The sequence below is a fragment of the Diabrotica virgifera genome, chromosome 1 (assembly GCF_917563875.1).
Source record: "Diabrotica virgifera virgifera chromosome 1, PGI_DIABVI_V3a".
NCBI classification, from domain to species: domain Eukaryota; kingdom Metazoa; phylum Arthropoda; class Insecta; order Coleoptera; family Chrysomelidae; genus Diabrotica; species Diabrotica virgifera.
Window position 1 is genome coordinate 93,653,233 of NC_065443.1, and position 15,021 is coordinate 93,668,253.

Genomic DNA, 15,021 nt, shown 5'->3' on the forward strand with positions numbered 1-15,021 from the left:
AGTTCTTTCCAATCCATTACAGTACATTCTTCAGTTATGGAAACAAATAAATGATTGCTAAAGAATATATGAAATAAATTGATTTAAAGATACTTACACAAGCGCCTTAGCTTCTCTTATCTTTTCAAAATGCGTTGTAACTTTTAATACAATATCACTTGCTATTAATTTTGCCTGATCAACCGAAGATAGCTTTTCGTGAAGATTATTTATGGCTCCCCAGAAATCATCCCTAAAACAGCATAAGAGAAAAAGTGAAATAACTAATTGATGTTTGGATTGTAACATGTTGTGTACATGCAGACATCATATTTTAAAATATCAATGTCCATTATCAATTCAGATTGTAAGCTTTTTAAAATAAATATTTTGACAAAACTTTCAAAGCTGAAATTAAGGGAGCAAACAAAATTTTTGTTTTCCTTCGTTTTGTGTTATTATACCCATAAAAGATTGAAAAACCTGAATAATTAAGTATATGTATATATAAAGGGATGTCTACAGCTAGTGTCACTTCCCTTCAATCGGCCAGGACTTCCATTTTTCACAATCTTCCCAGTCTCCATCTTCCAACCCTTCTTTAACATGGTTTCGTCAACTTCATTTTTCCATGATCTTCTCAGTCGTCCTCTCCTTCTTGTTTCTCTTGGGCTCTATTCTGTTAACTTGTTTATCCATGCATATTTTGCTCTAAGTACATGCCGTACATGGCTGTACCATTTTAGTTTTCTTTTATCTATATACTGTATGGCATATTTTTCCATTTTCATTCTGCTCCTTGATATCCTGTCTGTTCTGGTCAGGCCACAACACCTTCTCCAGTATTCCATTTTGGTCTCCAGAATGCTTCTTTGGTTTTTTATTTATGTTACAAATTTCTGCTGCTTATGTCATGATACTTCGTAAAATTTATAATAATTAAGTAATACCAATAAAAAAGAATGAATAAGCTTAATAGCGTAGGCGCCAATTTCGGCTCATTTGTTTTTTAAATTCATTCATTCTGTTTTCGAATCCTGAGAAAACTAATAAATATTTTTGAAAAATTTAAACGCAGAATGAAAGATTACATGATTACCTAGGGCAGAAAGTCCCTTAACCTTTGTGTCTATACTCAGGTACCTGGATATCATTGGTAACTGTTTTATCTAAATCATTGGCGATAGTATAAATATTTTTATTACAGCTTTTAGTTATTCCTAAAATTATTCAGCGCGAAGAGATTTCTAATAAAATCCAAAGAAAAAAATACATATATAATATATTAAAAATACCTGACAAAGTTTTTACACCATTACGTCCACACCCGTGGCACCCGGGTAACACTAATGTTTAGTAAATCATGAAGCTGTGTCTAGTTTTTTTTTATAATAAAAGTGATACAGAAACATAAATAAAAGTTATATTTCAAACATATTGTCCGCACTTACTTATATTTACTGAGTGTTCGTTACATAGTAGACGATTACAAACATTACATGATGTTCGTGTCTTTCTTAGCCGCTTTTTCGCAAAGACATGCAAATGTAGCAATTTCCAACAATTTTGAGGCGTCCAGTGGAATCTCGGAGAGGTAATGACTCTGCTGTATTACTTGAATCTGTAGGTAGAGGTTTTCCTAACATACACTCAATTCCTGACCTTGATGAAAACTTTCGATATACATTTTGGTACTTTACATCTAGCAAAAATTGCAGGCATCATTAGTTGTTGTTTCCCGAAGTATTGTAGAAAAATTCTACGCTTACTAGTTTCAGTAAAACTCTGTAGATTTGTATTATAGGTTGCTAGACAAGCTACGTCTAGGATATTGTAAAAGGAGGCTACTGGCCAACACAAAGTCCTGCGTTTAGTGGAATAATCAGAAACCATTTTGTCCATATTGTCTACGCCTCCTTTAGTTTTATTATAGTACTGAATTATTTCAGGTTTATTTTTTGAGCCACTTAAATTATCGTTGTCATGCATTGTTGGCAGCAAAATAACGCTTTTTTTTTGGTACATAATGAACAAATGGTAACATGATCTGCACTGAATCCGTATAATGACGACTCAGGCTCACGCTCTGGCGAAGGCAGCACTTCTTGTGGAATATATGGTTTGTTTATTTTTAAAGTACCAACTAATGATAAATTCCAAGGCAACAGGAGACGGGCTAGTGGAATATTTGTGAACAAATTATCCATTGTTATGATTCGTCCAGAATTTTTGTATCTGTAACACAAATCTCATAGTACACGTTCACCTTGATTAGTTTCACGTCCAGTTGATTTTTTCCAGTACATATATATTTGTCTAGTAAGTGGTACATATATATTTGTCTAGTAAGTGGTAAGTGGATACGAATTATCGTCAAGCGAATTATCGTCGAACCTACAAGCGAAGTGTACCGAAACAATGCCGGGTACCTGGGTAGCACTGGTATAGACTACCGTATCAGGTACTTGGGTATAGACATAACGGTTAAAATAAACAAAAAGTTTCTGTTGAATGAGATATTTGAAATTAAAAATCATACTAGATTTTCACTATTTTTTTTTTCACCCCTGTAACTTATTAAAATAAACATTATAGAAGTTTTCAGTTACTTTAGGCCCTCGGTAATATCATAATCTTTCATTCTGCGTTTAATTTTTTTTTTAAACTTATTAGTTTTCTCAGAATTTGAAAAAATTAATGCATTTAAACAGCTTTGGAGCCGAAATTTTGCGCTTATCACCTTAATTAAATAGTTTGATGCTGAAATCAATTTATTTGTTAATCAATTAATCATGTATCTTATCACATTTTTATTATGAAAATTTACTTTTTACTGTGAAATCTTTAATTAGAAGTGAAACAAAACCAACATACTTAATATTATTTCCTAAATTATCTGTTTCAAATGCATAATCCTTGATATAAATCAAAATATAATCCCTTAGCACAAAGTCCAACAATTGCTGGAGCAAACTATCCACAGTTTTTCCAAAAATTTGGGGCAATTGTGGATTCACATTCTTTACTGCAGGAGATGTCTCATAGTCCATCTAAAAAAGATATAGTAAAAACATTATTGAGTTGATCATTGTTCTAAATGTTGAAGTAAATGGATAAAAGAATAAAAAAACCTCTAAACTCTGTAAAAATGAGTGGTCCACACAATATTCCAACTACAAAACAGCTGATATGAATATTACATAGATCAAAAATGTATTTTCATTTTGATGGAAAATAAACTTGTAGTTTAATTTTAAAAGCTTTTTACATAGTATTGGCTAAATTTGAAGTAAAACGCACCACTAAACTTGTGATAGGGAAATCTGAGTTCATATCCCAGCCATCCCAATATATTTTTTTTTCAATATAATTATTTGTGTCCATCGAATGTACACTAGATTTTTTTTCTATTCAGAACAGATTGAAAAAAAAATTATAGGATGGCTGACAAAGGAACTCGGATTGTCTGATCAAGTTTAGTGTCGTAACCACTAGACCATTTCAGCAATAATGGTTTGAATAAACAGACATGAGTTTGAAAGGTACTTATCAGGAAACTGATAAGTAGTGTCTGATACATCCAAGGTCAAAAATGATATCTGAAGGTATTATAGAATTTAGTGAGCTTGAAAAATCGTATTTTTTCCCATACGAAATGGATTTAGTCATACTTATGAGACCTATACCTAAGTTAAAAATTCTAATTTTCCCAGATATGGGGTATACAGTTAGACACGTCTAGAGTCCTCCTACAAACGATTTTGATGGACTTTGTTCATTATCCTACAACCAAATGCAATAATATAACAAGCCACGTCATAAGCCACTACATTAATATTGAATGTTAATAATGTGACAAGCCACATTTAGGAAAAAAATACATATCGCTGGATTTTCACTACTTGTGTCACTTCTAGATTGTACATAGTCAGGGTCATGGTCACTGTCATCGAATGTCAAGTCAGCTTTGCTATTTTTCTTTCTAGAATCGTCAGAACTCAATAATTATCCGAAACGCTTCTGCCCATGTTCGCCATTTTGATGTGGCTTGTTATTATGTCGAGTAGATACTAGAACAAACTAGGCCTATGCAATAGTGTGACCATAGATTTATCGGACCATCTATTAACGAAGGGCTGAGATAATTTGTTAGTGGCTTGTAATACTATTACTTTAACCAAGAATAACACTAACTCTTTTTGAACTCATGTGTGGCTTGTCATTGTTTCACATTAAGCCCTTCATTTTAAAGGTGAGTAATACAGTGTGTAATTTGTATACAGAAACTTTATTACTAACTCTTAAAATGTTTAAGTTTGTCATTGTTATAACTAATTTTAAAACTTCTTTCTGATTTCTTAAAAAGTGATGTGGTGCTTACAACGTTATTCGGTAGACCCATTCTATTGTTAAAAAACCAAAATTTTCAAAGTGCAATTTTTCAGTTGCCTATACTGAACTGTGTGTATGTCCGATCCTGACTACTGAGGCAGCATTTGAAAGCTGAACTCAAGTGCTATTGAATTTGTATATTTGTGGCTTGCGCTTTTCCTGTCTCTCTTTAAACCTGAGATACATTACCCAAAAAAATGCCCTGGAAGTCGGCAACTGGAAAATGCAAGCAAGTGACAGAACAGAATGGCATAGAAAGCTTGAGAAGGTCGAGGCCCTCTAAGGGCTGTAGCACCATATGTTTTCTTTCTAGCAAAAACAGTTGTTAACACATTGCGTGTGGATGTCTGATCCTAAGACTTATACTCTGAACAGACAAAAAAAACACATATTAAAAATGTGTATAATCAGTGGCATACATGCGCGCCGTCCGCACATTGGTGAAGGCATCATGTGACTCACACATCGTCGGCTTACTGCGAAAACCAACCAACTCCATTTTTAAAAGTTTTGAGAAATCTACCTTTTAAACTTTAATTTGAAATGAAAAATCGTCTGAATTTAAATAATGATTTAATAATTGAAAAGTATGACAAAAATATTTTTCAGTTATTAAATAATTTTTGAAGATATTCTTCTTTAGCGGCGAATCTATTGAGGGTAAAATTTGATTTACCACGCGCATGCGCACACCAACAGTATGGTATTAGTGGTTATACGGGCTCTGATTGGGTGTTGAAATTTTGAAATGATCTGTCAATAATTGTTCAATATGGAGATTATGGTAAACAAAAATATTGTATAATATTAGTTTTTATTGATGTGTGGACAGAAATAAAATAAAATTTATAATTATAGTGAGTTTTTAAATAGTTTTGAAAAGCCGCAGGTACGTAATTTTAAATGTTTCAGTTGGAAATACCTAATAGTTTCAATACCTATCTATTAGGAAAATGTAAACAAAATAATGTAGTTACCTATTAGTAGGCAATGCTTTAATTTACATAATCTGATTACGAACAAACTTTCTAAAAATCTTCATCTCATATATTGTTTTCTTACACTATACTTTGTTGTATTTTATTTCGACAAAAATCAAACTAATGATTTTATTAAATTCATATAAATTTATGGTGTAAACCTTTAGTTTGTGTATATTCCCATATGACGTACACGCGGATGTGGTCTAGTTTGAAATGCCGCGGCATGCCGTCAGCTTTCGTACAGCGCGGTAGAAGTGAAGTGAGTTCGAGCCCCAAGCAAGTTATTATTTTTTTATTTTTTTTTATAGATTTTATGATTGTAAGTACTATATTATTATATAATTTTTGAAGATATTCTTCTTTTTTGAAAGTGGTAGATAAGAAAGTTAGTTTGATTTTTAAATAAAATAAGTACAAATAACCTTTTAAGTATATTTACTTCGTTTAAATTACCTATAATCATAGATATATTATACTCTAGATTGCGCCTTACGATCTTAAAATGGGTGACGGTTGCGACAGAGATAAATGAGCCTATTTGGTCGGTAGTCTCTTTCTAATTCAAGGGGAGTATCGACGACGTCACTATCCTACTCTATCGACGAGTATTTTAGATGATTTGACAGTTCGAGCGGATGGCGACGAGAACTGGTCGTTTGTCTTCGGACGTGGATAATCCTGGTTCGAATCCCATACCAATCTTTACTTTTTTTATTTTTTATTTAATCAATATTGCGTTTATTAGATATTATTATATCTCTAAAATAAATCTAAGCAAAGAAATATATAACAAATAAGAAAAACTGTGTAGGTACCTATAGATTTTTAAAAATATAAAAGCCAATGTTATTTTGTTTAATAAGTTAATGGTACAATAGTATAAAGTAATTGTTAAAAATATTCGTACAAATTACCAAAAATTAATATCAACATAATGTACCATCATCGATTTATTAATTGAATCGGTCATTTCAAAAACAACACGAGACACGAGTCACATATTCCTAATTTTACAGAAGAGCAAAGAAAACTACCTATATAGTCGAAAGATGGATGAAATGGATATCAAAATTCAGAGTTATATTGTAGTTTTGTTCCTAATGTTTTTACTGGACTGGTGTCGTTTTTGCACACAACGTTTATCTTAAAGGAGTCTATTCCTCTCAAAAAGTTAGTTTCTGAAAATTGTGGACTTTGCTGTTTTTGAAATGACCGATTCAATTATAAGTAATTAGACATTATTTTTATTTATGAAACTATTATTACAATTTTTTAAAAAGGTAGAAGCAATACAAACATTATTCACGTCATTCGAATAAGGCCGAATTTATATTAATAACAAATGACTTTTATTTCACTATGCAGTTCACAAATAATTATGTATTCCAATATTAACTTACTATACATACATTTATTATCTGCTAGATTTACTTAGGTCCATTTTTCAGATGTAAAAATACCTAATAAACGCAATATTGATTAAATTAAAAATAAAAAAGGTAAAGTTGGTATGGGATTCGAACCACGATTATCCACGTCCGAAGACCAAAGACCATTTCTCGTCACCACCCGCTCGAACTGTCAATACATAATACTCGATAAAGTGGGATAGTCACGTCGTCGATATTCCCCTTAAATTAAAAAGAGACTACCGACCAAATAGGCTCATTTATCTCTGTCGCAACCGTCACCCATTTTAAGATCGTAAGGCGCAATCTAGAGTATTATAAATCTATGCCTATAATAGAAGAATATCTTCTTTTGTGCGTACAAAGTACACACACATTCTTTTTTTTAAATTCAGTCGATTTTCAATTTTTTAAAGTTTAACAGGTAGATTTCCCAAAACTTTTAAAATGGAGTTGGTTGGTTTTGGCAGTAAGCCGACGATATATGCCATCAGCACGGATTGTGTTAAAGCAATGTTTTTTAAGAAAGAAACCACAATCATAAGACCCCTAATAGGACATGTTAAGAGATACGGACAATCATATGGACACGATATACATACTAGAAGAAGAAAGGTTTTCATGAAAACCCACCTATTAAATGAAATTAAAAAGGAATATACTCACAACAATACTGCTCCTAAAATTTTCTGCCTGCTTCAAATGGTGTTCAGCTCCTACAGTAGTCTTATGAGGTAGAGACAGATATACATTTAACCAAAATGCTGTAAAAATCCCCAGAACAATACTGACAATAAGCAAGAGACCAAATAAAATATATGAAAAACATGATGGGCATGAAAATGTTATTCCTAGTATGACAGACACTAGTATTCCTAAATAAAGCTTAGTATGCATTGTTTTACTGCTTGGAAATGTTTACTTCCACATAATATAGATATTTCCTCTTGAAAAGATAACAAATTGATCTCTGAGATATCAAAACATTTTGTCTCATAAAAAACACAAAAATTTAACCTCACAAAACAATCAATTGTCAAATTGTCAATGTCAAATGTTACAATAATTGTCAATGTCAAAATCTTCTTTCAAAAGAATAGTTTTTATTAAAAATTGTCAACAAATGGATAACCTTAAAGTTTGACTAATTTTTTTAATATGTTAAGCCGAAATTGTGTAATTCTTTCAAGACATGTTTTAAATCAGACGGTAAATTTATACGAAAAGAATTGTTTTCATCAAAATGGTAACTACTTTAATTTTTTTGTTAGTTGCTTGTGTTATGAAAGTTCTCATTGTTAAAACGCTTTAATATCTGGTTTATTCCTAATTGTCTTTGAATTTCATGTATTGATAATCATTTCTTAGCTAATTACAGCACATTTCATACATAAAGTAACATTATTATTCAATTTTTTACCCATAACAATGTATGTACACACATAAAAAATGTCTAAAGAACACAGTTTTTTTATATACATATACATCAGTTTTGATTGTAATTTAACACCTTAGCTGCTTTACGAGACAAGTAGACCCTGTGTGACACTAACAGTTGGCTGTGTCGACTGTGTCATAACACAGAGTGGCAAAGCTTCACTACGGGACATATATGCCATTTAACACAAATTAACGGGTACTACGCTACCATCAACACATTGATATTGATTCAAAGTGCCTTGCTGGAAAACGGGAACAGTTCAATGATGAGAAATTATTTCAACACACCTTGTAACTTGTAGATCACTATAAGGATGAACATTCCTGAGTCTCTCTTGTTGACCAGATCCTCTTCAAACTCTCACTCTTAAATCAAACTAGACACAGAACCTAGCTTTATCTGTGAATAACAGAACTTGATTCTTTCTGAGTCCACAATTTTGATGACATAACATGGGAAACCTGAATCAATGTCTGACATAAATATTTATGGGTCAGCTTCATGTAATATATTTCCCAAAAGTTTGATTACATATAGTAATGTTGAGGGTATTTTCTAAGACCCCACATAGTTCACCTGCAGTTATATGCAGATTTTGATGGGCTCAACATAGAGAATTAACATATCGGAAAAAAAACGGGAAAAATTGGGGGGAAAACAGGTTTTTCCGTTTTTTTCCAGACCATTGGAAAAATTGGAAAAAAAAGGGAAAATTTGAAAATATTTTTTAATTGAGACTTAAGTGTACTTAAACTAAGAGACTTTAATTGTAAGTGTCAAAATAGAAACTTCAGAGGTAGAAAGCACATTATTTAACCAAATTGCTTAGTAGTATATTTTTATTTGAGTCTGAATCTGAATCTTCAGACCAAGCATCTGATTCAGACTCGATCTCCACTTCACCATCCATAACGGATAACACAACATGATTTTTGTCAGTCTCTTTTAAAATTGGATCTGGTCTAGTATCGTAAATAAATATCTGTTTTTCGTTTATAACCAAATTTAAATGAATAGCAACAACTTATAAATTTTATCCTGTGATAACATATTTTTTTGCTTGTATATAGAGGCCATGTAAAGACCAGTTTCTTTCTGAAGAAGCGGAAGATGGAGGTCCATTTAAAATTTGGGAGGCAATTGGCATAAGTGGCTGCGATGTACATAAACCTTGCTACCATATAACGAGATTAGTATTACATATTTGCACTATCCCATAAAGAATTTTGACTAAACAATTCAGTTTTTGTTCTAAATTGGGCCAGATTTGCCACCACCTTCCCTACATCTAGGTTTAGGCCCAGTCTTTTCACCTCCGAATAAATAGTTGTCAGGAAGTTCATCTTTCATCCGGCAGATTTATTACATGTAAATCTGTCAAATAAACTTCCCAATAACTAGTTATTCGGTGGTGAAAAGACTGTACCTTAATGAACAAGCCATTTCAAAAATGAGGTCTATGGCTTCCATTAGTTGGTCTTCATTCAATTATTCTTCTTTAAAGCGAGCATCAAGAGGTTGCAAAGTGAATCAGCTTGGAACAAAATTCGTAGCGTTTTTCAACATACATATTTTAGCAAGCTTTCGATAAGAGAACTGGTCTGGTTAACGTGTTGGGGAATAGTTTTTAATATTGTGTCTTTTATATACCTACTTAAAGACAAAAGGCACTTCTGATAATATAGATCTATCGATCTACTAAATTTATCGATTTTGATACGGGATGTAGAATTTGTTTAGTACATTGTAACAAATGTTAATTTTTCCATTTTTTCCTGTTTTTTTTTTCGGAAAAAAACAGGTTTTTTTCCTGCACCCAATTTTTCCGGAAATTTTAAATCTCTAGCTCCACATACTGATCCTGTTCAGGAGTAGTTGCACATTGACGAGCTAAATGCTCCAAACTATTACTATTAACATGACTATTGTTGCATTTAGTAATCTTTTTTTAATGAAATATTAAACTAAATCCTTTCCGCCTATTTTTTAAATTTGGCATACATTTTCTGTACAATGTGAAACAATTAATTATACGAATTTGAGGTGCTGTCACTTTTGCCTTAATAAAACAGTGCAATTGGCAGATTAATTTTCATTGCATGCCTTCATTTGTCGAGAACAAATTTTCAAACGAATGATATTTATTAACAAAATAGTGTTTGAAAGTGTAAAATTTTTATTGAAAGAAGTGGAGTAATAGTGGTGTTCCTTAGACATTTTTGATATTTGTATTTATGTGACAAAAATTGCTGGTGTGGTGTTTGTGAAGCTGTGTAGTTCAGCCAGTATGAAGCACTATTTTAATGACACAACTTCCTTGTAGCTAAACATCGAATCTATCTTCACAAATTGGATGGTAAAAATGGTTGGCGTTCTATATCCTGGACAAAAGTATTTTTTAATGACCAATCTTCAGACGACCTGAAAAGCAAAAACAAAAACCTTCAGAATAAAAGTGATAAAAAGACAAAGCCAGTACTGGAAGTAATTTCACCGGAACTGACTGCAGTTAAAAAAGAAACAACAGTTGTACTGGAAAATGTCAAAGAAAAGAGTCTTCAATCTGAAAATGAAGAAAATCCCAAAATATTATCTGCAGATTCAATTAAGAAGTTGAAAGATAAAATTATTGGGAAAGGAGAAAAAGAAACAGAAAAAGGTAAGTTTAAAAGTGGGTTTTCCAAAGTTTTGATCAGAAAACTCTATTTTAACATGTCTGCCGTGCTTGTGGCTCATCAGCAACATTTGGTTTCCCTCTCCAGTGCAGATTTCACTTATAAGTGACATGTGTTTACTTACATTCCAACCATAAGTGTGAATTCAGCATCTAGGTGAAGTATTTAACAACATATACACAGAGAACGTGTTAAAGGTATCTTTTGTCATTTTATTTTTGTATTTTTAGCAAAATCTCCACCTAAGAAAAGAAAGAGGATTGATCTGTCTGCTCAATCCTTGGAAAGAAACTTCATAACACCTGTGAAGGCTATGTCTGATTTTCTCCTAAAGCCATCTGATCTAGAAGTATTACCAAAAACAAAAAGAAGGTCCCCTTATGAGTCTGAACCACCAATAACAGTCTATTGGAGGAAAGATGTCGAAGCCAAAGCATTAGAAATATGGGGAACACATGAAAATCTTCATAGGGAACTTTTAAAGAGGGATATTGAAAAGAAGAAATATCAACAAAGTTAGTATATACAGTTTTATTATATTTATTTATTTATATGCACAACAGATCGTTAAGACCTAGGGGATTTTTATAAAACATAATCATAGGATTAACTGATTACAATAATTTTAAACAGCACTTAAACTTAAGTATATACAGTAGAGCGTCGATAATCCGAACTAATTGGTACAGGGGTAGTTCGGATTATCAAATTGTTTGGATTATCGAACATATGTTCAAAATACATACAAAGCTCATAAACATAGTACATGTACATAATATGTACATACGTTTTAGTTACAAATATATTGTATGTATTTCTGCATAAACAAAACAAAATTCCGCGGTCATATTTTGCCCATATTGTCATATTAAATCCAAAATTTTATAATTTTTTGCGTTCGGATTAGCGATCGTTCGGATTACTAGGGTTCGGATTATCGACGCTCTACAAATTTTTTTAACTGCTCTGAACGACCGGATGAACAATATTTCTCCATTCGCTTCTGTTTTGTACTTTTCTTTTCCAGTCCCTCATCTTCAAGAAGTATTTAAGGTCTTCTTCCACTTTAATAATCCAACTCAGTCTTGGTCCGCCTCTTCTTTTAGGAAAAATTAGTTTTTTGGTCATAACTAGTTTTGGCATTCTGTTCACTGCCATTCTTTCTACATATCTAAACCACCTGATTCTTTTTGACTGGACAAACTTAGTGATGGTACGTTCTTTGTACAAAGCCATTAATTCATTGTTCTTCTCTCCTTTTCCATTTTTCCTGAATATCCCCTTCCTTCTTATTTAATGTCAATTTCTCGCAGGCATGTGTTACTGTGGATCTAATTACCTACTGTTTTATATATTCAGAGTTTACCGTCTATAAAAGCATATTTTGAATTCATTAGGGCTCTTGTTCTTCTTTTCTTTTGTTTTATATAGGCAGTACTGCCTGTTTTTCTTCAATGGTTCCATCTTTTCTTTGGGCGTCCTATACTTCTTCTGCCTAAAGGTGGCTTGTCCCTGGCTATTCTTACTATCCGTGATTCAAACATCCTGCTTATGTGTTGATTCCACTCTTCTTTTGTGTTCTTTACCAGTTATTTATATTGTCTACCCCACATATGCACCTGATTTCCTCACTTCTTACCCTGCCCTGTAGTCCTTTTCCAGCAATCCTTTTTAAGATCTTCATTTCGTTGGTCTCCAGATGTCTGTGTGTTTTGCTTGTATCTGGTCTTGTTTCGACCCTGTAAGTTATAACTGGCGTAATAGCTGACTTATATTATATCCGGGCCTTTGCTTTCACTCTTAGGTGTATGTTTTTCCAAATTGTGCCGTTTAGGCATCCGGCCGTTCTACTGGCTTTAATTATTTGGTCTTTTACCTCTTCTTCAATATTGTCGGCTGATAGATTAATTCCCAGGTATTTGAAAGTCATTACTTGTTGTATAAAAAGATCCTTCTCGTCTGATTAATGTTTGAATATCCGTGATATATCTATCCACTGGTTCGTTTTTCCTTTGCTTCCTGTTTCTGATTTGCTCCTCTAGTTGTAGCGAATATTCTCTGGGATAGAAAGCTTTCTTAAAATCTTTGCTGAAGTCCGTCCATGAATTCCAATTTCTATTGTTGTTTCGGTACCATAACAATGCATGCTCTCCTAACAATTCTGGTAATGCTTTTAGCAGATCTTGCTTATCGACCTCGTAGGCTAGGCTTAACTCGTCTATTCTCTCTATGAAGTCTACCGCATCCGAATGTTTCTTGTCGAAGTGTGTGTTCCACCTCCGTACTTGATTTAACAAATCTGATTGCCTCATTGTTAAGTCTTGTAATTGGCTTCTGATTATCGAAATTTCCTGGGTCAGTGTGTCTGGTTCGGCTTCCTTGGAAGTATTGATTTTTGGCATTGTTCCTGTAGCTTACCCTCATTCTTTATAAAAGGTTCTGAGTCTTAACCTTAACTCGTCGACGGTTCCTTTGGAATCTATTCCGCATCTTTCGGCGTCGCGCTGTAATTCCTCTTTGGAAAGACGATTTATCCATGACGTACCTGTCGTGGCACCTGTTACTGAGTCTGTGTCTTTATCTGTCGGCATTTTTGGTATTTTCCGGGCGTCGAGTAACGACGTTTACCTGCGTATATTCTAATTTTTTGCTCGGGCGCCAATTTTGTGATGGTTAGTTCTTCTAAGACGACAGACTCAGTAAAACACAGGTTAAAAAAAAATAAATCTACTTACTTACTTAAGCCGTCCTCTTGTACCTTACGGTGTCGAGGTAAGTGGAGAAATGAGACGTCTCCATGCCTTTCGGTCGGTAGCTAGTCTTTCTGCTTCTCTCCACCCAATATTCCTTTTTTCGCAAGCCTTTCCAATATTTGCATTCCACGTTCTTGCTGGCCTGCCTCTTCGTCGTTTGTTGTCAGATGCCGCTTTCCATACCCTCTTTACAGTTCTACCTTCACTCATTCTCGCCATATGTCCGAACCACGATAACTGTTTCGTTTCAAGTCTGTCTAAGGTCCTTCCAACACCGCACCTTTCACGTATGTCTTCATTTCTTATACGATCACGTCTGGTCACCCCGGATACCGCACGTAAATATCGCATTTCACATGCTTGAATTTTACTACAGATGTTGTCGTTCACTGTCCACGTTTCACTACCGTAGAGTAGCACCGGCTCGTATACGGTTTGAAATACTTTCATTTTTGTTTTCAGGCTTACTTCTTTCTTCCTAATAAAACTTTTATTTAGTGCATAGTATAATTTTGTTGCACTCATTACCCTGCTGTTTATTTCTGGTTCTATATTTCCTTGCCCATTCATTGTTGATCCTAGATACTTGAAGTCCTCAACTTGTGTAATGGTCTCATTATTCAACTTAACATTTATATTTTCTTGTGTTTTCGATATTACTAAAGCTTCTGTTTTTTCAATATTTATTTTCATCCCAAATTTCTTAAAGGCTTCATTCCAAACATTCACATTCACTTAAGTCTTTTTCTGATTTTGCCACAATTACCAGGTCATCGGCATATATCAACTCTAACACGTAAACTTGTTGAAGTTTATACACCCCAACCCTAGTTCTTTTTACCTTACCCCTGCATTCTTTTGCAATTTCGTTTATCTGTCGGCATTTTTGGTATTTTCCGGGCGTCGAGTAACGACGTTTACCTGCGTATATTCTAATTTTTTGCTCGGGCGCCAATTTTATGATGGTTAGTTCTTCTAAGACGACAGACTCAGTAAAACACAGGTTAAAAGAAAATAAATCTATTCAATCTAATTGTTTACAAAATAAATAAAAATAATATATCTCATTTCTATTCGTCGCAGCGAAGTCCTCCTTCGGCTAGACGTCTGGAAAAAAAGAACAAAATGAACAATGTTACTTAAATATATGTATACATTTATCGGGGGCTCGCTCACTACGCTTGCCTCCGTTTACTTATGAGCCGCAAATCACTTCACTACGGTGCACCTTGCGGCTCGAGTTGGCCTGCATAAGCTTGCGAATCACGTCAGTACGGTGCACCTCGCTACTCAGGTCGGCCTGCCTAGCTCACCTCGCTTGGCTGGTATTTGGAGCCCAGAACTGTCGTTTCAGGACTGTCGGATCTCTGCTTGCGGCCTCCTTAAATA

At 33.6% G+C, this 15,021-nt stretch overlaps 2 protein-coding genes across 3 annotated transcripts in view; one reads left to right on the forward strand and one right to left on the reverse strand.

Moving 5' to 3' along the window:
* Positions 1 to 7,772, reverse strand: part of LOC126879430 (sorting nexin-25) — a 66,633-nt gene extending 58,861 nt beyond the window's left edge. The window contains exons 1-3 of the mRNA XM_050642446.1: positions 7,430 to 7,772; positions 2,854 to 3,029; positions 98 to 232 (exon numbers count right to left, since the gene is read on the reverse strand). Of these exons, the coding sequence (XP_050498403.1) occupies positions 98 to 232; positions 2,854 to 3,029; positions 7,430 to 7,660 (542 nt within the window). The 5' untranslated portion in view covers positions 7,661 to 7,772. The remainder of the gene's footprint in view (positions 1 to 97; positions 233 to 2,853; positions 3,030 to 7,429) is intronic.
* An 82-nt stretch (positions 7,773 to 7,854) lies between these two features.
* Positions 7,855 to 15,021, forward strand: part of LOC126879454 (zinc transporter 9) — a 28,365-nt gene continuing 21,198 nt past the window's right edge. For both annotated transcript variants that reach the window (XM_050642469.1, XM_050642475.1), the window contains exons 1-3: positions 7,855 to 8,009; positions 10,528 to 10,863; positions 11,110 to 11,394. In XM_050642469.1, the coding sequence (XP_050498426.1) occupies positions 7,922 to 8,009; positions 10,528 to 10,863; positions 11,110 to 11,394 (709 nt within the window). In that variant the 5' untranslated portion in view covers positions 7,855 to 7,921. The remainder of the gene's footprint in view (positions 8,010 to 10,527; positions 10,864 to 11,109; positions 11,395 to 15,021) is intronic.